The 27771-nt window shown below is 43.9% G+C and overlaps 1 protein-coding gene across 1 annotated transcript; it reads left to right on the top strand.

The window, feature by feature from the left end:
• Positions 1 to 697: 697 nt before the first annotated feature.
• On the top strand, positions 698 to 27771 carry LOC148812518 (antigen WC1.1-like). Its single transcript, XM_088908506.1, has 19 exons — positions 698 to 908; positions 2285 to 2383; positions 8742 to 8966; positions 14608 to 14751; positions 15394 to 15426; positions 15555 to 15593; positions 15875 to 16189; positions 16957 to 17259; positions 20331 to 20402; positions 20853 to 21167; positions 21402 to 21434; positions 21624 to 21662; positions 21764 to 21907; positions 22126 to 22224; positions 22510 to 22581; positions 23770 to 23856; positions 25960 to 26043; positions 26232 to 26303; positions 27596 to 27771. Exons 1-19 carry the CDS (start codon positions 698 to 700, stop codon positions 27769 to 27771), a joined length of 2562 nt encoding a protein of 853 aa, XP_088764632.1.

Here is a 27771-nt window from a genome sequence, read left to right as displayed (position 1 = left end):
TTCTCAGTGCCCAGATCAGACAGTCCTGCTCCAGCAGTACCAGGCTGTGACAGTCCTGGTGTTGTCCAAAGTGTCAGTTAGTACCCAGGTCAGACAGTCCTGCTCCAGCAATGCCAGGCTGTGACAGTACTGTTCTCTGGGCTCTATGAGTGATGTAGTTTAAATGATTCATAAATGTTCATGAGTTTTCAGTTTCTCTGACTGTTGTTGAGACTACAGGAGCTGCTCCTGCTGACTGTCTAGATGTCAGTCCTCCTTTATTCTCTTTTAAGGCCTCGGTGCAGTATGATTTTTTCACTGTCCTTCTGCACCTCTACCCTGCAGTATTATTGCCCTCTTGAATATTAAATTCAAAACTGAGTTTCTAATTTTTCCTTTTTTTTCCTAACATGACCGAGCATATTAATACTTCAGAAACGTTTAGATTAAATGCAAGTGATGATTTTAAGATCTTTTAAATTGAAGATTACAATGATTTAATACAGGTAATCTAAAGAATATAATTTATCTGATTTTATTTTACTTTGACGTACTGTATTATACACACTGTTAATGTGCTCTAATACTGTTAAAATGTGTACAAATGTTTTGTTACATGTCAGGGGTGCAGTTAATAGGAGGCAGGAGTCTCTGCTCTGGCAGAGTTGAGGTTCTGCAAGGGACATCCTGGAGTACAATCTGTGAGGCCGACTTTGACATGAAGGACGCGGAGGTCGTCTGTCGTGAACTAGACTGTGGATTTCCAGCACAGCTGCTGAGAGGGGCTCATTTCGGAGAGGGACAGGGGCTGATCAGGACAGAGGAGATCCAGTGTCGGGGAAATGAGACCAGAATCCAAGACTGTCCCACCTCAACCAGGGAGAACCAGAGCTGCACTCACAGCAGTGACATCGGCCTGGTCTGTACAGGTGAGAGCACTACTGTCTGTACTGATCCTCAGCAGTACAAGCACTTCAATATCTTGAAGAAAAATCAAAAGAAAAGATGTGCACAGTTGTTGTCAGTCAATATTTATATATTCTTACATGTAATAATTATGGTATTAGAAGAGAGTATAGTATTAGAAGATGGAGTAAGTGTGATGTTAGAATTTCACACCCTAGCAAACTTCTTAAGCAACATTATTTAAAAAAATATTATTACTATTTTTAAAACACTATGTTCAGACATAAACTGTGGTGTATCAAGTTAATTTTACAAAAAATATTTATGATAACCCATCTACGGGTTTGTTATATTTTACTGATGTGCGACTGAAAATAAACATGACTATTGATTTTTAGAGGTTCATCCTTGTCAGCTCTAGGTGGTGGAGTCTGGCTTTCAGGAGGAGAGAGTCACTGTGATGGCAGGGTCGAGATTTACTACAACAGCACCTGGGGAAGACTCCTCCAGCACTCCTGGGGCTACAGAGAGGCCTCTGTGGTCTGCAGACAGCTGGGCTGTGGCTCAGTGGTGCAAATATACAACTCCTCTGTGTATGAGACAAGCGACAGTGCTGTGTGTGTGACAGGTATTCAGTGTACTGTAGTACAAGTCTATAACTCCTCTCTGTATGGGACATGGTAACACTGCTGTGTGTTACGAATGATGTGTCCACGAGTTAGAGGAAGAACACTGTGCGTTATTCTGAGAGTTTCGGAGGGTCGGAGAGAGGGGTAAAAAGGGAAGGAGATCGATAGCTACTTAACCTAGATGCTTGGCTGTAGTTGAAGTCAAGGGACGAAGGTTGAGTATCGAAGGCCAGAGGTTCAGTCAGGAAGAGTATTTCTCAGTAAAGAATGGTGAGGTAGGAGCTCCTAGAAAAGAGTCTAGTACCAAGCACAGACTTGAAGGTAGTGAGGGTTAGAATATCCCAGCAGTTGAGGGTGCGGACATTAGTGTGGTGTCATTGCTGGTAAATTGATCAGCTAGCGCTTGCTGGAATTACCTGTAGGTGTGGCCTCATTAGCGAGAGGTCGTTTGCTGGATAGAATGCACTTGCTGGTGGACGTGACACTGTGTGTCTGCCAGGTATTCAGTGCTCTGTAGTACAAGTCTAAATCTCCTCTCTGTATGGGACAGTGACAGCCCTGTGTATCTGACAGGAATTCAGTGCTCTGTAGTACAAGTCTATAACTCCTCTCTGTATGGGACAGTGACAGTGCTGTGTGTCTGACAGGTATTCAGTGCTCTGTTGTACAAGTCTATGTCTCCTCTCTGTATGGGACAGTGACAGTCCTGTGTAGTACAAGTCTATAACTCCTCTCTGTATGGGACAGTGACAGTGCTTTGTGTCTGACAGGTATTCAGTGCTCCGGGGACGAGACTCATCTGGTGAACTGCAGTTCTCCACAGACAGTCAACTGTAGTGATGGACAGGAAGTGTCCCTGATTTGCTCAGGTAGGAGCCACTTGGTCTATTTGATCTTTTTTTATTAGTTTAACTAAATACATTTTGATACCTGCTGCACTGATCTGGTAGAAGAAGATTGAAGCCAAGATGTCTGAGTAAAGCAGGCTGAGCAGACAGACAAAAGTGAAAATAAACGTGGACAGAATTAAACAATTCACTTTCTCTACCGAAACACACAGGTCCTTCTGTAAAAACTTTCCTCGAGAGTTTGTCTCGGGTTGACTTCTTTGGCATCCTTTCCTCTCTTCAGTGAGAATCACGGTTGTCACGACCGCCAGCCAGCGGAGATCAACCCATAAGTGAACTAATCAGCACCAGCAGCGGGTTAATAATAGCAAGCGCCGCCGCACGAGTTAACACACCTGCACATGCTTTACCGTGCGGCACCCTGTGCTATTTATACCATTGTAACGTTGCCATAGCCAAAATGTAAATGTAGTGGCTCTCTGAAGGCACCAGTTCTGTAGGGTTTGGGCATTTACTGTGACAATTATTAATTGTAGCAGTAAATCACAAAATTGATTCTTGCGATGGCTTTAGAATCCAACCATGCGACATAACTCAAACAACGCACACACACAGGTACTAATACACGAGGATACATTTATTAATACATAGAATATGCATATAAACCTAACAGATCTTATCGAGAGGGTTATCAGAATACAAAAGGTATATATTCAATCAGTTACGAAGAGTTACACATATCAAGAGGACATACGTTCAGTATATCATTCATTTAGACCGTTTCATAAATGAACTTGGTTATAACTTCTACATTAGATACTCAAAACAAGTACATAACTCTTAGGAATTAAATTGATATCAACTGGTTGGGATAACAATTGAATTCTCGAGCTGTAATGCATTGAAGTTGAATACTCATCCAATCTCTGGGGATTCAGATCTCCTGCAGGCACAAAGAATCAGCTGCAGGCTTGTTGCTGTCCAATCCGCGCTCTCTGGCTCCGTGCCAGGCTGTGCTGTGCGGCTTGCGACGGTGCGCTGCTGATGCTCACTGACCGGCTAGTTAGTGTTGGCTTTAACTAGCAAAGTTTGTGCACAGGAGAAAAGATGACTGTGGATCCCAGCAAGTCAAGAAGAGGAAGCAAGTCCTGAATACTGATTCAGCTGTCCGCAGTTCCGACCTGTTCACGAGGCTTGCTGCTGGTGCTAACCTCGGGTGGATCCTCTGGTTATTCTCTGGCAACCTCCGCTCTAGACTCTTAGAACAAAGGAAAGTTCTGGCACTCGGACACACTGGCCGTTCCATGGTTGTCCGGGCTGAGTCTCAGGATGGTCAGGAGGCGCGCTGCGAGAATGTCCTGCCCTTGGGAGCATTCTGCTCCTGGGCTGTCCTGCCCTGGAATTCTCCTTTGAATTCCCTTTAGAAAAGTCCACAGAAGTCCACTGAATCTTCTGAATCTCTCTGAATCTCACAGGCTCTCTGTGTTGCCTGTTTTTACCTGGAGGAACTTCAGCTCGTCGATTGGCTGAAAGTTCCATGGGCATCAGAGTCCCACGTGGGTTACTCGGCCCTACCAGTCCCTGATTGGTTGATCAAGGTGAGATATGAGTCACTTACTCCTGACACTTAGGAATGCAGTCCAGATGTCCATCTGGCACTCCCTAGACAGATAGGCACCAATGGATGACCATTGATCATGATAGCCAGGCTTAGCTAAGTGCATCCCCCTTTGGGAGCTGTCCTAGGAAACCTTATCAGCCTGCATGAATAGTTTCTCTGTGGCTGCACCACAGAGATGAACAGAGAGATGAGGCCTAATTTGGGAAAGCTCAGAAACACTTAATTCTTCCTTATTAATAAGCCTCGCCGCTACACCATCATAACCCACTTCCCGCTGCTCAGTATTGAGTTATCTCCCTTAGAGCTCTACCTGGCATACCCTAACCTTATGACACATGGATTTTGGACTTCCCCTTTTGCCATTTGACTTCGTACCTCGCCTCTCGACTTGGATTGTTTGCCTCCGGTGTCTGTCCTGGATTTCGACCGTCCTTACTTCCATTGACCACGAACTCGCCTCTCGATTCAGATAGTTTGTTGCCTTGTCTACCGGCTACTCCTGCGGCTGCACAGGATCCATATCTCTACTTTTGGGTATCCTCACAACAGTTCTCACTACAATTTCAGCTGACATCTTGCCCTCTTTTTAAAAATAATTTCAAAGGGTAAAAAATCACCTCAGCCCCTAAACATCTCCTATAAAGACCCCCCTTCTTTCCAAAACCCAGTCAACAAACCTGTTCTACATAATAACAAATTTAGACTTTTAGGAGACTTTTTTTCACACAACATACTAAATGATAACTAATTTAGATTAAAATCATAATATCAAAAAAACATCTGACTTGTTGTGTAATTTGGAAGGTAAATAGTTACATCAGCACAACTTTACAATTGCTTTTACTAAAGGGTATATGATGTTATCCTACCAATTTTTCTAGGGCTTTAATATATAATTACTTCAAGGGGAGAAGCAGGGGTTGGTAAAGTAGAGAAAAGTAGCACCCGGACCGCAGGGGGGAACCCAGGTGGATTGGCTGACTTGGCAGCCTCCGAAGCATGAAAACAAACACCCATGACTCACGGAGTGTCGGCAGAGAGGCGCTGCCTCACGACTGAGAGCTAGGCCCTCAGGGAAGGAAGACTCCCCTGACTCTTTGAGAGTCACTTTGAGAGGTGCTGCCTTGCAACCAGGCTCTGCTATCAGGGGATAGAAAAAAGGGGATAGCCCCTTGAGTTGCATGAGAGGTGCTGCTTTGTGACTGGGAACGAATCCCTTAAGAGGGGAAGAGAAAGAGTGTCCCTACTTGAGGAAATATATTGAAAGGTGCCGGCTGAGGGGTTGAGAATGAAGGGAAAGCTGCTTGAGAAGGAAACAAAAGAAGTCCCCTGAGTTGCTGAGAGTCGGATTTGAGGCGGCGCCCTGCAATTGGGATAAGCCCTCAGGGGACCGAGAATAATGTGGCTGGGGTCCCCTCTGGCTCACTTTTTGAGAACCTCCCCAGAAAGGGTCAAGGTGGTGCTGCCATCCAGAGGTTGGGGAAGCGAGCTTCACTTACCCCCCAGAGATGGAGCCCCAGCCCAACATTTTCTCTCCCAACACCTGTGAGGACAAACAAAGTGTGTGCCAAAGCATAAGAAAATAAAGAAGCAAGAGAAAAGAACAGGAAAGAAATGCGTAGAGGCTATGTGTGAGCCTGACCGCACAGTGGAGAGGAAAAAACCCTTGGTGCCAATTCAAGGGAAAACCTCTGGTGGTCTGGAGGAACAGACGCCCCCACTCCGGGCATTCTATCGCATCCACTCTGGGATAATGAGTAGCTGAAATGCCTGAGAGAATGTAAAGGTCAACTGCAGAGGAGGGAGGACAGCTGAGTGTCTTAATTGAATATCCGTGTGAGCTCGGGCAGTGTAGGTGGCAGCTTCAATTCAGATTACTGAAGGATCCACAGTGAACTGGATTGGGTTGGAAGAGCATAGAAATGAAAGTTAAAGTTTGGGATATGAGACAGGTCACAGAATTAAACACGTGATTCTTGAAAACAGAATATGGTGAAACTGGTGAATTCTGCGGCTCTTTGAATCTACAGCAGTTAGACGCATCCTAGAAGGGGGTAAGATGCAGAGGTTGTTGGAGGAGATACAGTATGTTTCCTAGAAGATGCTATTGGAGGTCCTGTCTCTGGATTCCACGAACTGCGAGATGGAGTGCTGCAATATAAAGCCGTTAGGACATTGAAAAGACTGAAGCCTGAGGTGGAATTGAATCCCAGAGGTAAGATCTTGTAGCACTTGGAAAAAAACATTCAGAATAGCGAGGTTAAAATGGAGATGAAGGTGGCTGGTGGAATGTGCAGAAGGTAGTGCATGTAGTTCAGGCAGAAGAGTAGGCTGTGTGGGTAGATCATGAAGATGGTGGAACTCAGGAACTTGAAGAGGAAGAGAGCTTTAATGGACATCAGCAAGAAGAGTTTAGGTTACTGTGAACTAGAAAGAGCATTGGCTACAGCTTTGGAAAGACCAGGGAGGTGTTCCTTGCCAGATACAAAGTATGGGTAACAGAAAACTGTATGAGATGTTGAAGGAGGCTTGTAATTAGAACAGGGAGAATGGTTAAATTAAAAATCCATAGACTGAAAAATTTAATTGGGCATAAACAAAGAACTTAAACAAATATCAGCAGTAGTTGTCCACTTCTGGCACCTGGAAGAGTGGAAGAACAGATGGCATCCCTGAAAATAGAAAGCCAGAATAAATTCGCCCAGAGTTAAACCTGTGAAGACATGAATCCCAGGATTTAGAGCAACAACAAATTCTCCAGAACCCGCTACTCGGTAACCAAATTCAGAGCTGTCTAATAGGAAAAAAACACAATTGATATATTTACCTTCAAGAATCTGGCAGCGCAAATGAGGATCAAAAAGCTTGAAATTGGGGGGAAGAAGATCATCCTTTATCGGTAATGAAAATGGTGGATTTGTTATCAGCATGAAATAAGAATGTTCTATTTCTATTTCTTCCCCCCATCCTCTGGTGTCCCCAGACATGGATGGCAACAATAGGGTAGAGTTCCAGAAGGGCTGATGATCATGCATGTAGAGAGAGCTCCTGGATTTGAGAGGTCGGAAATTAGAAAAACCATTGAGCATTGAATATTACTATTAGACTGAGAGGAGAAGCATCAATCAAGGACAGGTAGTGCACCAGTTCTTGCAAAACAAAGCGGCACAGACAGGACACTCTAAAAGCAGTAGCAGTTGGCCCAGGGGCTGATTCTCTCTCTCTGTCTCTGTCAGCCTTGATCAGAAGAGCTCAGATTTAATTGAGAGATGAGATCTCAGCACAACATTGGATACAAATAAATATGAATTAGAATAGTTCTGGGCTCATTAGGGTAATTCAATAATTTCAGGTTTGTTGTTTAATCAGTGCCCAGGTCAGACAGTCCTGGTTTGTCAAGAGTGTCTGTCAGTGCCCAGGTCAGACAGTCCTGCTCCAGCAGTGCCAAGCTGTGACAGTCCTGGTTTTGTCAAGAGTGTCTGTCAGTGCCCAGGTCAGACAGTCCTGCTCCAGCAGTGCCAAGCTGTGACATTCCTGGTTTTGTCAAGAGTGTCTGTCAGTGCCCAGGTCAGACAGTCCTGCTCCAGCAGTACCAGGCTGTGACAGTACTGTTCTCTGGGCTCTATGAGTGATGTAGTTTAAATGTTTCATAAATGTTCATGAGTTTTCAGTTTCTCTGACTGTTGTTGAGACTACAGGAGCTGCTCCTGCTGACTTTCTAGATGTCAGTCGTCCTTTATTCTCTTTTAAGGCCTCGGTGCAGTATGATTTTTTCACCATCCTTCTGCACCTCTACCCTGCAGTATTATTGCCCTCTTTATATTAAATTCAAAACTGAGTTTCTAATTTTTCTGAAAATTGTCGTGAACTAGACTGTGGATTTCCAGCACAGCTGCTGAGAGGGGCTCATTTCGGAGAGGGACAGGGGCTGATCAGGACAGAGGAGATCCAGTGTCGGGGAAATGAGACCAAAATCCAAGACTGTCCCACCTCAACCAGGGAGAACCAGAGCTGCACTCACAGCAGTGACATCGGCCTGGTCTGTACAGTTGAGAGCACTGCTGCCTGTACTGATCCCCAGCTGTATAAACACTTCAATATCTCACTCTGAGCTGCTCTCACAGCAATGACATCGGCCTGGTCTGTACAGGTGAGAGCACTGCTGTCTGTACTGATTCCCAGCTGTATAAACTCTTCAATATCACATTCTGAGCAGTGTGGGATAATTACTTTTCTTCCTCATAGCTTTCCCACTGATCTTTGAGAGCATTGTGTTTCTACTGTGTCATCATCTAGTTTAATTAAATATCTAAAGAAAAAATGGTGTAAAGTCCTGATTTTTTTTGTTTGCATGTCCTTGCTTTTTAGAAAGTGTTTCATCACTTTAAAAAAAAAAATATTTGCCTAAGTTTAATATGCTTGTATTTTGCATTTCAGAGCACTGCATATTGAGCCAAAAAACTAATTTCTTTGGATCAGTCAGTGAGCTGCAGCAGGCAGTGGTTTTGTGGTCATGTGATTTCCACTTTTCATGATTCATTTTTATTTCTCACAGTGCGATAGATAATTGGTCTTGTGTTTTGAAGTTAAACATTCAATAATTATGCGTATGTTTGAGACGTTTGTTGTACAATCTACCTTCTGTAAAATCAACCTTAATAACATTTCATACTGTATAGCTCCTGACTCTCCTGTCCTTTGTATAAAGTCTAGTGATGTTAATGCTTATGGATCCTGACTTACTTGTCCTCTCTGCAGAATACAGTGACTACAGGCTGATGGGCGGCCCTGACTCCTGTTCTGGCCGGGTGGAGCTGCAGTACCGCGGTGAATACAGGACAGTGTGTGACCAGTACTGGGACCTGAGAGATGCCACTGTTCTCTGCCAGCAGCTGGGCTGTGGGGAAGCTGTAGCAGTTCCAGGACAGGCCTGGTTTGGACAAGGCAGTGGATCAAGAGGGGTTGATGTGTTTGAGTGCTGGGGCAATGAGACTCATCTCACCTGGTGCGCTGTCTCTTCATGGGGCAGAGCTGCTTGCTCTCATGGGCAGGATGCTGGAGTCATTTGTTCTAGTAAGAATCAATGCATATTCACATTTTCAGAATTAAGAAAGCTTTAAATAACAGATCAGTAGGATGTCTAATCCAAATTTCTGCCACTTGCTCATGAAGCAACCAAATCCATTTACATGGTCTTGGTCTCCAAGTCAGGGATATCAGACCAACTGTTCAAAATGCCAGTAAAAGCAATCTTCTTACCAGAATCACTAAATATTTCTCACTTTTCAAACTGGCCTAACCTCCAAAGAGCTCCAGCACATCTGTTGTCACCTCTCACCCAGCTGTCTTTCCCACAGTCCACAGTACAACCATGATCACCTCTCTCTCCGCCTTCTGTTCCCATAATCCTCTCTCATCTCCACAGAGCTCCAGCACAACTGTGTTCCCAAGATCCATCCACTTTATCTATCCACATCTGCTTTCTATTTAGCTTCCATTACCCACATTCATGCTGTTCTATAGGACACTACTCAGCTGCTAATTCCAGCTGCACCCACCCTGTGTAACTGAACAAACAAGCCAGTTCACATTCACATTCCTCATTCACAACCTCTCTGCCACAGATGTCCACACTACAGGTTGTGCTCCTTTTAGTGTCCCAGTGAGCTGAGCTCACCTGCCCAGTGCTGTCATACCCATCCTCACTCATTAGGAATGATCTAAAGAGCTTCTGCAAGAAGGCAGTTGAGGTGAAGGAGGGCAAAAAGAAAAGATGTGCACAGTTGTCATCAGCCAGTGAATATTTATATATTCATATATGTAATAATTACAGTATTAGAAGAGAGTATAGTATTAGAAGAGAGAGTAAGTGTCATATTAGAATTTCACACCCTAGCAAACGTCTTAAGCAAGAATATTTAAAAAAAATATTATGACTATTTTTAAAACACTATGTTCAGACATAATAAGCTGTGTTGTATCAAGATAATTTTACAAAATAATATTCCGGATAACCCCTCTGTGAGTTTGTTTTGTTTTACTGATGTATGACTGAAAATAATCTTGATTATCATTTTTTTAGATTCATCCCTGTCAGCTCTAGATGGTGCAGTCCGGCTTTCAGGAGAAGGGAGTCACTGTGATGGCCGGGTGGAGGTTCACTACAACAGCACCTGGGGTAGACTCCTCCAGCACTCCTGGGGCTACAGAGAGGCCTCTGTGGTCTGCAGACAGTTGGGCTGTGGATCTGTAGTGGAAATGTATTTCCCCTCTGTATATGGTACAGGCGACAGTGCTGTGTGTCTGACAGGTATTCAGTGCTCTGTAGTACAAGTCTATAACTCCTCTCTGTATGGGACAGTGACAGTGCTGTGTAGTACAAGTCTATAACTCCTCTCTGTATGGGACAGTAACAGTGCTGTGTGTCTGACAGGTATTCAGTGCTCTGTAGTACAAGTCTATGTCTCCTCTCTGTATGGGACAGTGACAGTGCTGTGTAGTACAAGTCTATAACTCCTCTCTGTATGGGACAGTAAGAGTGCTGTGTGTCTGACAGGTATTCAGTGCTCTGTAGTACAAGTCTATGTCTCCTCTCTGTATGGGACAGTGACAGTGCTGTGTAGTACAAGTCTATAACTCCTCTCTGTATGGGACAGTAACAGTGCTGTGTGTCTGACAGGTATTCAGTGCTCTGGGGATGAGACTCATCTGGTGAACTGCAGTTCTCCACAGACAATCAACTGTAGTGATGGACAGGAAGTGTCCCTGCTTTGCTCAGGTAGGAGCCATTTGGTCTATTTCATCTTTTTTTATTAGTTTAACTAAATACATATATTTTGATACCTGTTGCACTGACCTGGTAGAAGGATACTGGAGCCAAGAGCTCTGAGTAAAGCAGGCTGAGCAGACAGACAAAAGTGAAAATAAATGTGGGCAGAATTAAACAATTCACTTTCACTACCGAAACACTCAGGTCCTTCTGTAAAAACGTTCCTGGAGAGATTGTCTCAGGTTGACTTCTTTGGCATCTGTTACTCTCTTCAGTGAGAATCACAGTTCTCACTCCGGCTTCAGCTTACATCTTGCCCTCTTTTTAAAAAGAATTACAAAGGGTAAAAGTCACCTCAAACCCTAAACATCTCCTATAAAGACCCTTCTTTCTTTCCAAAACCCAGTCAACAAACTTATTCTACAAAATAATACATTTAGTACAAGAGCTCCGTACTTGTAGAGCTCCGTACTTGTACGTTCCCAGTAATAGTCTTATGATTTCTACTCTCCCGGCAATTCAACTCTTTACTTGTCCTCGACTACGACTTCACCTCCCGTTTTTGTACCTTCTGCTCTCGGAACCTTCCCGGCTTTTTGACCTCCTAGCTTTTGTCCAAGACCATGTCTTCGTCCCTCATTTTGGCACTGAACCACAGATACCTGAATTGTCACGCACAGGGTCCTACCTCCCCCAGCCTTGTGTTACGTGACACAGTTACTGTGCTGCTAAACTCTCCAGAATCTCTCCCTTCTTATAGTCACTGTGCTAGTAGATTATCTACTATCTCATACAGTCTGAAATGATATTAGACTTTCTGTGTTCCACCTTCTGTGTGTCCCCAGTTTCTAGTTCACAGGAAGATGGACTAGCAATCCAGTCAAACAGGTTAAAGTAAATTTTAATGTCTGACATAATTTGAGTATGTGCAGTATAAATATACAAAATATCCTGTAAACATGGTAATGATACTTTTCTCTCTCTCCACAGGCAGTGCTGATGTGAGGCTGGCTAATGGTGCCAGTCCCTGTGAGGGAACAGTGGAGATTCACTATAAAGGAGAGTGGGGGGCAGTTCGCAGTATTATCTGGGATCTGGATGATGCTACAGTGGTGTGCAGACAGCTAGGCTGTGGATCTGCTATTTCAGCACCAGGAAGATCTCACTTTGGACCAGGATCTGGATCAGTCCTGCTAGGCTTGGGCTCCTGCAGAGGTTCAGAGTCTGCGCTGAGGCACTGCAGAACAACTGAAGTGAAACACTATGGTGCTTCTCATGACTCTGATGCTGGAGTGATCTGTTCAGGTAGGAGACATAGAATCTTTTCATCTTTTCAGCCTCCAGCACTGAGGACAATTAAAACTCCTTCACTGATCTAGAGTCCATCATCATGATCCATCTGTCCATCATCCCATTCCCACTGCTCCTGTCCTGCTAAGACCTGCTCACTGAGAACACTCCACACTGTCACTGTGTGCCTTTATTTATAAATCCAAACCATATAAATTATCAACCAGCTCTCACTAACTTTTTCCCTACAGTTATTCCTCCTGCTCTCTTACTGTCTACTATTAGCTAGGAATATTCTTAATAAACATAAAAATAAATCCTTTAAAACACAAATCATATAGTATTTATAAATATAAGCAATAAATATATGTCATACATAAATTATAATTTACTGATAATTATATTCTATAACTATATGAAGGATAAAGTGTAAATTCAGCACATGACTCTTCAGTTTGGGAAAACTCATTTTTCTCATTCATGTGTTTGTACAGAAGGATAATTGGAAGTGTCTGAGACTTTCTGAGCATGTAGTTCACCTTGTCTTCCCTGGACATTGGGTGTCGGTCAGTTTAAACAGCCAGACTATGGTCAGTGAGTCTATATTTAGTTATCTGTCTGCCCTTACTGTTTTAACACTGGAGAGGCTAGAGTATGCTGGGGTTCTGGTGTGCTGTGGGGTGAATTGCCTTCTCTCCAGGTGTCAGTGGATCTGGTCAATATCAGGTGTGTTTTAATGGTGTTTCAGTGTCAGTGATCTGGCCAGTTTAAGGTGTGTTTTAATGTGTTTTCATGATATTTTGGACTCAGTGTTCTAGAGCTTGGTGCTACAGTGTGTTCTGTGTTCAGGTGCTGTATCAGCTGGCCAAAGGGCAGACTTTTGGTGGTTGAGTAACTGTCAGTCTGATACAAATGAGCCCAGAATTGATTTGTGCAATGAGCTCTCAATACTGAATTGTATATAAGTATAAATGAACAAGATCAAGTTCTGTTGGCTCAGTCCAGTTGTTCAATGATTTTGCTATTGAAGATTGGACGTCTAACCTCTTACCTCCTCTGTCATATTGGAAAATAGGTTGGGTTATACTGAACCATACTCATGATGATGAATTAAAGTTTAAAGATTGGCACTTAAAGAGCCTTTAAAGGCCTCTATGCGGATCTGATGTTCCTGAATTTTCTTGCAATGAACTATAGCCAGGAGCTGACTGCTAGACCCTGGTGTGTGTGAATAGTGCTGAATTAAATTACAGTGTGTCTTTCACTGAGATCTGCTTTCATGTGAAGAAACACAATCCAGGTCATGTCCACATTGTCTGTCAGTGCCCAGGTCAGACAGTCCTGCTCCATCAGTGCTGGGCTGTGACAGTCCTGGTCTTGTCCAGAGTGTCTGTCAGTGCCCAGGTTAGACAGTCCTGCTCCAGCAGAACCAGGCTGTGACAGTCTTGGTCTTTTCTAGAGTGCATGTAAGGGGTCAGACTGGTCAGGGACAGTGATCTGTTTCTTTGTTCTGATATCCCTGCTCATTGAGGTGTCACACTGGTCAGTGACAGTGATCTCTGTTATTGTTCTGATATTCCAGCTCATCGAGCTGGTCAGGGACAGTGATCTCTGTTATTGTTCTGATATTCCAGCTCATCGAGGGGTCAGGCTGGTTGAAGGCAATAATCTCTGCTCTGGAAGAGTGGAAGTGCAGCATGGAGAGACCTGGGGCTCAGTGTGTGACTCTGACTTTGACTGGCAGGATGCAGAAGTTGTCTGTCGACAGCTGGGCTGTGGGATTCCCTCACAGGTGCTGAAGGGGGCTCATTTTGGGAAAGGGGGGGGACAGGTCTGGACAGAGGAATTCCAGTGCCAGGGCAACGAATCTCAGATTTTCTCCTGTCCAAAGTCATCCACAAAATCACAGAACTGCACGCATGAGAACAACGTGGGACTGGTATGTTTTGGTAAGAGCAGGATAATTGATTCCATTTATTTTTAATGTAGTTCCTAAGTGAAATAAGAGAAGTTTAGAAAAGACAGACAACACTCAACTCCTGCCAGTCACCTGCTCACTGCAACATAAATCTGCAGCACGTCCTTCCCAGTAGTCTTTGCTCTATAACCCCTCCCCTGATTCAATGTCAATACAGCAGCAGCAGCAGCCCTGTGTCTTTTGATACAGGGGCTCTGAGTGTCTCATCCAGTTTTTTTTTCTTGAAGTGTAAAATTAAGGCTGAGTAATGGTAATTATATGTAAAATGGTTTAGATTTGTTCTCTAAAAGAAAAACAGAAATAACAAATATAACTTGGACCCGCTCTGTTCTGCCCTTGAATTCACACAGCTGTTTAATCAGTAAAGAGCTGAATAAGCCTCATTCATCAGTGTTAGTATAACTCTGAGTCTGAGTCAGTACTGTGGATTTATTCAGTGAAGAGCTCTAGAGTTCCATTCATCAGTGATGTTATGTTGAGGGTTTACTGTATACTTGAAGGTGAGTTGAGGATAACTGCTAGATGTTGCAGGATATTGTTGTGTTATGACACTGTGTCTGCTCTCTCTCCTCTTGTCCTGTCTGCAGGATACACAGGGTACAAACTGGTTAATGGCTCAGATTCCTTCTCTGGCCGGGTGGAGTTACAGTGGCTCTTCAGCGACTGGGGGACAGTGTGTGACCTGTACTGGGACCTGAGAGATACCAGTGTTCTCTGCCAGCAGCTAGGCTGTGGGGAGGCTGTAGCAGCTCCAGGACAGGCCTGGTTTGGACAGGGCACTGGACAAGTATGGGCTGATGTGTTTGAGTGTTGGGGCAATGAGAGCCATCTCTCACACTGCACTGTCTCTTCTTGGGGGAGAGCAGGGTGCTCTCATGGACAGGACGCAGGAGTCATCTGCTCTGGTGAGAATCAAGTTTTTAAAAATCATGTGTTTACACACAGCAGCACACTGTCTTCATGACTGACCAAATAACTGCTCTGTTACATACAGCCAGTAAAATTATAGAGATGCCCAACTGTTATTTGTTAATGCATTTCAGTGTATTTTCACTAAAAATACAGATTTTTTTTTGTTATTCACATCACCGATGAAAGAATGTCCTGGAACTCAGTATACTGTAATTATATTATATTATATTATATTATATTATATTATATTATATTATATGGAATTGCCTGATATCTGTAATTAATCCATTAATTAACCCAGAGCATAAGTAAGCAGGGTATTGCACAAAAGAGAAAGTGAGAATCCGGAGCTCAAGGTTAATAGAAGTAATTTTTGTGCCACACACACAACTGACACGACACTCCACTGGTGAAAGATCAATCCTGTGGACAGTAATGAGCTCCTTCCTTCTCTTTTACAGACTCGAAAAGTAGCAACGATTCACTTGGAAATGGTAAAGTGAGAATGATGACTCATTTTGTCATTAGTCAGTTCTGTTTTATTATAGTTTCATTGCTGGTGTTAAATTGCTCCTCTCACACACAGCTCACACTCCACTTTCTCTCTCTGTGTGTTTGATAGGTATCCCATCTTCCTCTGTTCCTTCCTCAGTAACACCAGGTATGAACCGGTCCTTGTTCTGTATCTCCAGGGCTCTCAGTGTGTGTTGGTATCTCTGTTACTCATCTCAGACTGTGGCTTTGTGAGGCAGCAGGTGTGTGTGGAGGTTTTCAACACTGTTCCACTAAACCTCTCTAACACACACAGTCAGGCAGCAGGACATAAAAGCTGCTTGCACTGCATCTGCTGTCCCTTAGCTGATGTTCAGCAAATTATCTCCCACTAGAGGTCACAGTGATCTCTTAGATCTACTGCACTGACCTCTGACTCTCTGCTCCTAGACCAGCACTCCCTCAGGCTAGTTGGAGGAGGAAGCGACTGTGCTGGGAGGCTAGAGGTTTATCACAATGGATCCTGGGGGACAGTCTGTGATGACTCCTGGGACCTGGCAGACTCTCAGGTGGTGTGCAGGCAGCTCCAGTGTGGGGCGGCCCTCAGTGCCCCAGTGCCGGCCTCCTTCAGCCAGGGAACTGGACCCATCTGGCTGGACGAGTTGGGCTGTCTGGGGAACGAGTCATCTCTGTGGGAGTGTCCCTCAGCAGGGTGGGGACAGCATGAGTGTGGACACAAGGAGGACGTGGGAGTGGTGTGTTCAGGTACAGGTCTCCAATCACACCAGGACTGTGTTCATACAACAGCGTGTTTGGTGCCAGGAGCAAGTACAGTATCCCCAGTTCAAGACAAGAGCAGGGACAGTAATGTGAAAACAAATTGTTGTTGTTTTGCACATTGCCTGTTGCTGTTTTTGCACACAGCCTGTTGTCTCTGTCTTTCTTTTATTACACAATTGTACTGTTGTTTTTTTTGTACTCCGTATTGTTTGAGAGCTAGCTAAACAGCATTCCGTTATACCATATACCTGTATATAAGTATAATGACAATAAACTTGAACTTGAATTTGAAATAGTATTGTAATTGTAATTGTATTTGTAATGGGGTGCTTAATAATAATTAATAATAATAATAATAATTGCTTGCACTTATATAACTCTTTTCTGGACACTTCACTCAAAGCGCTTTACAGGTCATGGGGACACCCCTCCACCATCACCAATGTGCAGCATCCACCTGGATGATGCAAGTCTTAACATAATCAAAAGATTCTCAATTTGGATTGTAATTTACAGAAAATTTACAAACTGATGTTGGCACTAACTTTAACAAATATCACCATTGCATTGCTTTTTATTGAAAAACAACATTCCATTACATTACATTAATATGATTTTGGGAAAAAAGATTATGATATCCTAATGTCACAGTAGTTCGCAGACACACTGTTTCTATCTGAGGTCTTTAATCTAGAAAGCCTGTGTCAGTTCAGAGCAGGGTTCTCTCAGTCTGTCCACTTGTGTGTCCCCAGAGTTCAAGGAGCTGCGACTGGCCGAGGGCTGTTCTGGTCAGCTGGAGATTTTCTACAATGGCACCTGGGGCAACGTGTGCTCAAATAGCATGAGTGAGGTCACAGTGAGTCTGATCTGTCAGGAGCTGAACTGTGGGAAGAGTGGGCGTGTCGTCGATTCAGCCCCTAGACGGGACTCCGCTCCTCACTGGGTCGATGAATTGAAATGCCGCCCTCATGACTCCACGCTGTGGCACTGCCCCTCCTCTGCCTGGAATCATACCCAGTGCACAGACTCTGAAGTGGCTCTGATCACCTGCTCAGGTAAGAACTCCCTCTTCAACCTGTCTGAGGGTCGTCAGGGGCTGGATGTGTGTGTATATGAAGAAGAGGGTGAAGGGGAAGGAGATCATTACTGATAAATGAAATAGACAGCCCAGTGTTACACTGTATTTGACCACACCCTGTGTTGGACAGTAAGACACTGAAGGTCAGAATTATGGTGGGATGGCCCAGAAGCTAATTTGACATAAATCTGTCTTCAGGTGGGGAAAACATTGACATCTAAACACGTCAATGATTGATTGGTTTCATAAACACTAATCCTAGTAGCTTTTATTGCAATCTAAAAATGATGTTTGTGACTAACATGCTTTTCATTATTATCAGAAAAAACAGGGGAAAGAGATCATGACTAGATTACAGACAGCCCAGTGTTTCACTGTATTTGACCACAGTCTGTTGTGGACAGTAAAATTGTGAAGGTTAGGATTATGATGGGATGGCCCAGAAGCTAATTTAAAATAAATCTGCACAAAACAGGGGGGGAAACATTGGCACCTAAACACCTAAACACATCAACAATTGATTAGTTTCACAAAAACTGTACCTAGTGGCTCTTATTACAATCTAAAAATGATGTTTGAGACTAACATGCTTGTCATTATTATCATTATTATCAAAGACAAAAACAAATAAAATATTTTGAGTTTCAAGGGAATTTTAAATGTCTTAATTGAAGAGAAAGTAATGTTCGATCTGTACACAACAGGTAGCGGTTGCCAAAGAGCACTAGTTGTAAAAGTGTAAAAGTGATTTCATATTGTTTATCCCTAGCAAATAATGTTCTGTATTTGTGGTGTTTATCTTGAGTCACACAATATCTGTTTAGCCTTGCCCATTACTGATGTAGCAGCAAGGCTTATTAAAAATACAGGAATTAAGTTTGCTGCTCCCTTGCCAGTCCCTCTCTCCTTCATCTCAGTGGTGCTGGATACAGAGAGGCCATTTCATTTGGTTCACATCTAAGGTGTTTTTCTAGCTGACAGAGTGTCCTGATAAGGAACAACTCCAAAGGCTGAGACACATCAACCACCCTAACAAATGGTCATTTCTGGTGCCTTACTGTCTGGGAGATTCCAAGGGAGTCTCATCCAAAGTTGTTTACAACTCTAAGGTCAGAGTGCATTGTTACTCATCATCAGCTAATCAGGACCTGGTAGGGCAGGTTAACCCCACGTGGGTCTCTGATGCCCATGAAACTTTCATCCAATGAACGACTGTAGTTCCTCCAGGTAAAACAAGCAGCACAGGGCTTCCTCAGCGAGCCTTCTGGACATTCTCAGACTCAGCTCCTCCTGGAAATTCTCAGACTCGGCTCGGACCACCACGTAACGGCCAGTGTGTCCGAGTGCAGGACTTTCCTTTGTTCTAAGAGTCGAGAACAGAGGTTGCCAACGCATAACCAAAGGATCCACCCAAGGTTAGCCCAGCAGCAAGGCTCGTGAACCCACTGCGAAAGCTCACCTGATCAACAAGTGAACTACGGTCGGAACTGTGGACAGCTGAATCAGTATTCAGAACTAGGGCTACATCAGGAACGAACCGGTCTTCTTCCTGTCTAAAGAGTGTGACCTTCTTGGACCTGCAGTCACTTTTCTTCTGTGCACAAACTCGCTAGTTCAGGCAACACTAACTAGCCGGTCTTCGGAGAGCATCAGCAGTGCACCGCAGCAGAAATCTCTCCCTCCTTATCTGTCACGCCCTCTGCAGCCAGAGGGCGCTCCTTCTCTGTCCTGTCCCTAGTTTCCAGTCTGCTGTCCTTCCTGTCCCTCTCTTTCCTTTGGGCTATTTATTTCCGGGTCTTGCACTCTGTCCTCGCTCAGCATTGACGTTCGGATGTCCTGAGACCCGCCTAGCACCAGGGCGCCCCACGTCCGCTCCCTGAGGGCATAGGTTTCTATACGGCATTCCTGAACTCTTTGCACTAATGAGCCCGGGCCTTTTTCCCGTTTCGCCGCTACGCATATGGGTCTTTTTCCGCTCTCCTGCTCCCCACGGTTAGTCCCTTTGGACCTCCGTGACATTATCCTTCTCTCATGTCGAACCAGCACTGCCTCGCACCGGGCCAGAGAGCACCGATTGGACACAGCAACAAAGCCTGACACTGCTTCTTTGTGTCTGCAGGAGATCTGAATCCACACAGATTGGATCAGTATTCAACTTCACTGCATTACAGCTCGAGAATTCAATTGTTATCCTAACCAGTTGATATCAATTTAATTCCTAAGAGTTATGTACTTGTTTGAGTATCTAGTGTGGAAGTTGTAACCAAGTTAATTTACGAAACGGTCTAAATGAATGATATACTGAATCTATGTCCCTCTTGGTTTGTAACTCTTCGTGATTGAATATACCTTTTGTATTCTGCTAACCCTCACTATAAGATCTGTTATATTTATATGCACATTTATGCATTAATAAATGTATTCTCATGTAATAGTATCTGTGCGTGTGTGTCGTTTGAGTTATCCCGCAAGGTTGATTCTAATAGCCATCAAAGAATCATTTTGTGACTTACTGCTACAATTAATAATTGTCCCAGTAAATGCACAAACCCCTACATTTATTGGTGCCTCGTGAGAGGATGCCTACACTGATTACAATATTTCCCACTTCTGAGACTGAACAATCTGCTAAATAGGACATAAGGTGAGCTGTCACTTGTCAAAAGTGATGAATGTTAGTTTTATCAGACCCCTGAACAGAGTTTAGTGTTTCTAATCCCTAATCCCACAGTGTGTAAAACATTAAATCCAGTGGTTACACAAGTATCTTTCAAATGTATTCAGACCTTCACACAGTTTCCATATTTTGTAGCTTTACAGCTGGCAGTCACAGCATTTTCAAGTTGCAATTAATATTTGTTATATACACAATCCATACATTAAAAATTAAAGTAAATAAATATCTAATACAAAAGAAAAAAGAAGAAGTAATGACTGCACAAGTACTTATACCTGCAGCTAACATATTCTGACATGATACTCATTAATGTCAGAATATCCAGTATAAAAGTTATTAATCTGAAATGAACAGGGTTTTCCTTCTTTTAGATGAAGAGAAGAAGTCTGTGCCCCGGAGTTTTAAATCCTGTTCCACAGCCTCAGGCCAGGAAACATGTTCAAGTGAGTTTACAAAATGTGTCTGTATGTTGATAAAATAATTCAATTCTTAAATTTTGTTTCACAAATAACAAATACAGTCAGTGCACTGAATTAGTAGACTAGCAGACTAGTAGACTAGCTGTATTTTGTTTTGATGTTTATTAAATGTGTCAAACCAGGAAGGAGGAACATAGAATGGAACACAGGCTGGTGGAGTTTGTGTCTCTGTGTCTGTTAATCAGGTTTATTTAGTTCCCTAGACTACTGGCCATTCAGGCTGGTTGGAGGAGGAGGTGTTCTTCAATTTTGTTTCACAAATAACAAATAGTCTGTGCACAAACCAGACAGTAGCCGAGATGTATTTTGCTTTGATGTGGATAAGATGTGTCAAACCTATCTCTAGACTACTGGCCCCTCAGGCTGGTGAGGTTTGTGTCTCTGTCTGTTAATCAGTTTTATTTTGTTCACTAGACCAGTGGCCCCTCAGGCTGGTTGGAGGAGGAGGTGCCTGCTCTGGGAGGGTGGAGGTTTATCACAATAGCTCCTGGGGGACAGTCTGTGACGACTCCTGGGACCTGCAAGATGCCCAGGTGGTCTGCAGACAGCTGGGCTGTGGAGACGCAGTGAGCGCAGTGGGAAACGGATCATTCGGACCAGGAAACAGCACCATCTGGCTGGACGAGGTGAACTGCAGGGGCAGTGAGCTCCACTTGTGGGATTGCTGGCACCCTCCCCTGGGACAGAGCGACTGTCGGCACAAGGAGGACGCTGGGGTCATCTGTACAGGTGAGTGGGAGCTGCTGGAGGTCCCAGGGTATTTGGGGCTGCTCTCAGTACAGGAATACAAATGTAAATAATAATGAAGATGCAAATACAAATTCTGCCTATTAGAAAAACAATTAGTATGAGCCCTTGTGGCCATTAAATACTCTATATTAGTGCAGTGTGTGTTTGTCTTGGCTCATCATCTCTCTTTCATACTCTCTGAATCTCGACCCATCCCTTTTCTTTTTTTTTCAGGTTGGGAATCTCAAAGCCATCCAGTGAGAACAGGTAATGCAGTTGACAGAAGGGAATAAAATACATTTTGGTTTGTCTAAATGATGCTGCTGGCAGATTGCATGATTTTCAGAAGTACTGCTCTCTCTATGAACTGTGGCCTCTCTGTTTAATTTTTGTCAAGAAATACAGAAGAATTGTTGTGAATCTTGTCATCAAAAACCATTTTATCTTCTATTATAGCTCTTCCTACTTCCACCAGCACTTCTTCAGTGAAAACAGGTAAATCCCCAGTTTCTAATCTCTGTCCAGATGAGATCACTACTGAGATTGAAGATTAAGACACAGAAGATAATTTTCTGATCTGTGTCCCTCTCCCTCAGGCAGCACCAGGACAACACCCCAGACACAGCTTCTGGGAGGCCTCTCCGTCTCGCTCCCGGTCCTCCTGCCACTGGGGGCTCTGCTTTTTGTGATGTTGGCCCTGTTAGTGTGGCAGCTGATCCACAACAGGAAGCTGAGGAAAGGTAGGGAGGGAACTAGTGACCTCTGGTGGTCACTACTATCACTCACATGAAACTGATATGTGGACTTTACTCTAAGATCGAGATCTGCAGAAATTTGCAGATGTGAAGAATTATAATATTTATGTGCACAGATGCCCAAGAAAAAGTTTAGCACTGAACTGAATACCTTATATTCCCCTCACTGCATGTTAACCCTGAGTGTTTGTTTCCTAACACAGCCCTATCTAAGGGAGCACACACCCCCTATCATGATGCTGTCTACGAGCTAATAGAGTACAAACTGGCCAGAGAGGGAACCTACAACACCTCCGGGAGAGGTGAGTGGAGAGAGTGTTCAGGTGTGATTGGTCTTCACCCTCTGAGGAGGATCTGAAGACTTACACTTGTAGAATATCTCACCACACTGGTTTCAGATAGTAGTTCTTTCTCAAGAGGTATGTCAACATGAGTAAAGAAAATCAGCACAGCACTGTGCCTGATCTAAAAACAAACTCTGTGTTACTTTTCACACTCTGGCTTCTCACACAGTGGGAACAGCCAGTAGAGGACAGTGAGGCTGCTGTCTGACTGCAGGTATTACTGATCTGTCCTCCTGTTCACAGGGAGATTCCTCTCTGACGAGCTGCCCTCTGGATACAATGATGTGGAGGATAGTGAGGGAGACCCAGTACCAGGTGAGGGGAGATGGAGTCAGGGGGATCAGTGTGGGAGTGGGGCATCTGCAGTCCAGTACTCACTCTCATCCCAAACCAGGCTGACATCTAGAGAACTTGTGCAGAAAATCCTGAATCTTACAAATATAACCTCTGGTGTTTGACACCTTATTAACTCTGCTCTTCAGTGTTGCCTAATGCTGGCCTGATCTTACAGAACACAGAGGCTAAGACAAAACAAAACTAGACTTTATCAGTAGAGGGAGAGGATACCTTTAAAGAATAGTTAGGCTGCAGCTCTAACTAGTGTTGATGCAACAGTTACTGTTTCCCTCAGGAGCAGAATTCAGGATCGTTGTCCCACTATGATGATTGGGAAACTAAAGGCAATAGACACTGCCTTTCAGATGAGATATTAACACCAGCATCCTGACCTAATTATTAAAGATTCTGTTGATTGCTGTTTATAAGACTCACCCTGGAGTTTTGCCTTACTTTTATCTCACAAAGCATTTAGAATTGCACTTTACTAGAACTACATAGAAAACATATTTTACTTACTTTGCAGTTCATATGAACATCAGTTTGTTATTAATGTTAAAAGTGATTGGAGCACTGTGGTAAAGTGAGTCAGAGTCCTGAAGTGTACATTCTCTGTGTCTCTGTGTGGTTCAGGAGACTCGATAACCTCTCTGAAAGAAGAGATCCCAGAGCACTACGATGATGCTGTAACTGTACCTCAGAGACCAGATGCTTTGTCAGGTTGGTTATTTCAGTCCAGTCCCAAAGAGAAACCCTGCACCAATCCCAGTGAGTCTGACTCTCTACTCTCCCTTTTATCTCAGCCTCTGAATACTGGGTTTTCAGTTACTCAGCAACAGTCACATTAAACTGACTCTCTATGGTCTCAGCTCTGCGCTATCAGTCTGGGTCACTGTGCTGCCAGTGTCCAGCTCCTCTTCAGTATCTCATAGGTTTCACATCTTCACCCCGCCCAAATAAGTTAAAATCTAGGAGTAGTTTTATATTTATTATGGAAGTGAATAGGATTAGAAATCAGGTTCCCTGATCTCCCGTATTTAGTCTGGAATTTTAGTTCTAGTGTGATGTTCAGTTAATCAGTGTATTCTGAGGAGCTCCAGGAGTCCTGTGCTCTAGATGAGATGTGTTCTGCTGTGTGACAGTGAAGCTGTGCTCTGTGTGCTTTAGGAGAGCTGATGTCCTCTGTGAAAGAAGAGGCCCCAGAGTACTATGATGATGCTGTAACTATACCTCACAGTCCAGATGCCTTGTCAGGTGGGTTATTTCAGTCCAATCCTACAGAGAAATCCTGCACCAATCCCAGTGAGTCTGACTCTCTTTACTCTCTCTGTGCACTGCACAGAACATCACACTGAGTCTGGATTATTCTCTGGGTTGTTCTGCTGCCAGTGTCCAGCTCTTCTTCAGATATTTAACAATGATTCACACCATTGCTTTTTGTTCTGATACAGGCTACTCTGTTGTCATTCACCATTTTAATTTAAACAAAATAGAGCTATGTGAAATTTATTATATAACCATGTTCCCAGGTCTCCAACTACTTATTAACATTGACATATTTAGACAATTTCCGCCTGGAATTTCCTCCCCCTAAAACATTTGTTATATCTCTGCAGCAGGACATAGCAGGTCTAAAATTGAAGCTAACCCCCTTGGCTTTGAGTGTGAATAGTCAAATTTCTTATATTTCTTAATGTGTCCACTCAGCAGACAAACATATGAAAAAAAAAACCCAAAAAACAGCTGGCGAACATGTTTTTTTGGTCTTCAGAGGTCAGATTTTTCAACTATATGCATGTCAAGGGCCTGGGAATGATTTGAAAACCTTGTTCTAGGTGACTACTAGCTTGGATAAAAATCTGGGACTGTCACGCCCTCTGCAGCCAGAGGGCGCTCCTTCTCTGTCCTGTCCCTAGTTTCCTGCCTGCTGTCCTTCCTGTCCCTCTCTTTCCCTTGGGCTATTTATTTCCGGGTCTTGTACTCTGCCCTCGCTCAGCATTGACGTTTGGATGTCCTGAGACCCGCCTAGTACCAGGGCGCCCCACGTCCGCTCCCTGAGGGCATAGGTTTCTATACAGCATTCCTGAACTCTTTGCACTATCGAGCCCGGGCCTTTTTCCCGTCTCGCTGCTACGCATATGGGTCTTTTTCCGCTCTCCTGCTCCCCACGGTTAGTCCCTTTGGACGTCCGTGACAGAATACTGAGCCACCTTCTGACCCCGCGAGCGGCGCTTTTTGTCTTGCCGCAGTTTTTTTTTTCTCTTGCTCTGGGCTATTTTTTTTTTGTTTATTATTAGTTGGTTCCTCTATTCTAATCGCTGGATATCACTCCGATCTTCCATGCCTGTGAGCGGGTCCTGCACCTGGCTTTCCTCGGGTAGATCACTCCGATATCAGTGATTGAATGTTGAGCTGGCTCTCCCATTCTGATTGCTGGATATCACTCCTGGCATCCGTGTCTGTGAGCGGACTGCGGTCTGGCTTTCCTCGGGTTGTCCACTCCGATATCAGCATCAGCTTGGTGAGTTCTGCCGTTCCTCCATTCTTTTCGCTGGATATCACTCCGGGAATCTGTGTCTGTGAGCGACTACGGTCTGGCTTTCCTCAGGTTGTCCACTCCGATATCAGCATTAGAATGTGAACGTGCCCATTGCCCAGTCTGCGGTATTTTTCGCCGGGGTTTTTTCTTGTTTTTTCTTGTTTTTTGCCTTTTGTTTTGATTTTTTTTCTTCCTGGTTTCCCCTCCTTTTTGGTCCCCCCTGCTATCTGTTTTTTGTGGTTTGTCTCCCTGGTCTTTCCCAGGTTTTTGTCTGTTGTGTTTGTGCTTGTGTACTTTTTTGTTTTAAGTCTCCGGAGCTCTACTCGACCCCCCTTCCTCCACCCAATAAAGGTTTTTACCCCGGAGGAGGGGGTAGCTCTCAGCCGTGGACTCCCGGAGGTTTCTTTTCAGTTAAATGAGGTTTTTCCTCCCCCCAGTGCTGTGCAGCTTATTTATTTGTATGGGCGTCAGGAGCCGCCCATGAAGGGGGGGGTACTGTCACACCCTCTGCAGCCAGAGGGTGCTCCTTCTCTGTCCTGTCCCTAGTTTCCTGCCTGCTGTCCTTCCGGTCCCTGTCTTTCCCTTGGGCTATATATTTCCGGGTCTTGCACTCTGCCCTCGCTCAGGTGGTAATATTGGAGAATACGTGCATGTGAGAAAATTTGTGGAGTGGTTTCAAACAAACATTGTTTATCTTGCATTTATCTTAATAATATAAAGTGTCATCTGGGGAGACAGGAGTGCCCCTCGGTTACCGCGATCCGGACTAACAGGTTAAATCTGATTTGTAACAGTAAACCTGTCTCTGTGTGGTTCAGGAGAGATGTGCTCTGTGAAAGAAGAGGCTCCAGAGCACTATGATGATGCTGTAACTTTGCCCCAGAGCCCAGACACTGTGTCAGGTGAGTTATTATAAATAAGACTTATGAGTACGCCCTGTACCAGCCTGCACTAACCTTTGTCATTAGAAATTAGTTACAACCTAATTTCACACCAGCAAATAAACACTAACTGGAAGAGAAGAGCTCTCTTACAGGCCAGTTTGTGTCAGAATGACAGAGCCATTACTGACCTGCTCTTTGTTTCACAGGGAGACTCCTCTCTGACGAGACACCCTCTGGATACAGTGATGTGGGGGACAGTGAGGGAGACCCCACTTCAGGTAAATGGGGCTACAGCCAGGGGACTCAGTGTGGGTGAGGTAGTTCAGGGATGGGAAGATAACCACAAGTAATCCATCTCTGTGCCACTCTCATCCATGACAAGGGGGCTTCAGACGTTTTGCAGTAGTAGTGCCTTCACTCTGCTCTGTCCCGCAGGGATCAATATTCGCCAATACAGGCTGAGAGACTGTACTGCTACGAGAGTTGATCTCATAGATTAGAGTCTCATTGAAACCCACCTACTGTCACACCCAGCCAAACAGATGATTTAAATTGATCAGCAGCCAATCAATTCTGAGAGAGTGAGGTCTGGGCAGAACAAAGCTTCAGAATCCCCAAGACCAGGAATTGTGTTTTCTGACTGCAGGGAGAAATAATAAATCCAGAAAATACTGTCAAAGTATTTCCTCACTGTATTTAGAGAATTAGTACTTCATAAGCATAAGTCAAATCTGCACTAAATCATCAATTCTTCCTAAAAGATACAATTTTATATGGAAAATTACTTACTTACATCAAGGCTATTGACTACTATATTGTAACAACTATTCTGTTTACTCCAACCATTACTCCACTAACAGCCATTTGTATCACTGCAGATCATGTCATGCTTCTATCAATAAATTGTATATTGTTTATTTAGATTGGTTCATAAAATCAGCAAATACTCTCACAATGTACTGTTACAATCTCTGATTATTACAACAACTTAAAACGTCCATTCACTAAACTATTGTGACTATGGAAGTGTTTTAAAAAATCTAGATACGCCTGGCTATTGTCAACATTTCCAATTTTCAGGGCCTTCAAAGCAAGGAGATGTATGCTAAGATGTAGGGATGTGAGATTCAGTGATCAAAGCAACCATAACATTTACCTCAGTCTACTTTAGTTAAGTTGGTTCCGGGTGAATGATTAAGTGTCAATTAATAGTCCAAAAAAGACAAAAGGTGAGAACTCCTTGTTCAGATCAACTGTAAAGACCAGTTCGGAGTTTAATATTTGAATCTCATTAAGAGAGCTTGCCATTCAATTGTTTCTAGAAACTTTAATTGTTCTGAGATTCCCTTGGCTAAAAACAGCATCTCCTGGCCAGTAGGAGCATTTTTAGAACAGGGAGATAGATTGCCATTCATTTTGTAGCATCCAAGTTCACAAAGAGAGAAATGTAACTGTAGGTCGTATTCTGTTTTTTTTAAGCAGCTTTATCTCTTCAGTGGAGACAGTCAGAGGACAGCTGATGGACAGGAATGACTCTATATCAGCTAAGATACCTGTGTCTCTCTGTCAGGTGTACCCCACACTGGCCCTGGAGTGGACAGGGTCCTGCACACACTGCCCTCTGAAGAAGGAGCCCCTGCCCCTGACAGTACTAACTACGATGATGTTGGGGACGAGTTTCAGGGAGAGGATGGGTGCTGTGAGACTGACAGGGCTGTCTGGGAGAAGCTCCTCCTGCAGGTCTAG

Source organism: Atractosteus spatula (genome assembly GCF_055471065.1).
Source record: "Atractosteus spatula isolate fAtrSpa1 chromosome 10 unlocalized genomic scaffold, fAtrSpa1.hap1 SUPER_10_unloc_2, whole genome shotgun sequence".
Lineage (NCBI taxonomy): Eukaryota > Metazoa > Chordata > Actinopteri > Semionotiformes > Lepisosteidae > Atractosteus > Atractosteus spatula.
Note: the sequence above shows the minus strand (reverse complement) of the source record. Positions and strands in the feature narration are given on the sequence as shown.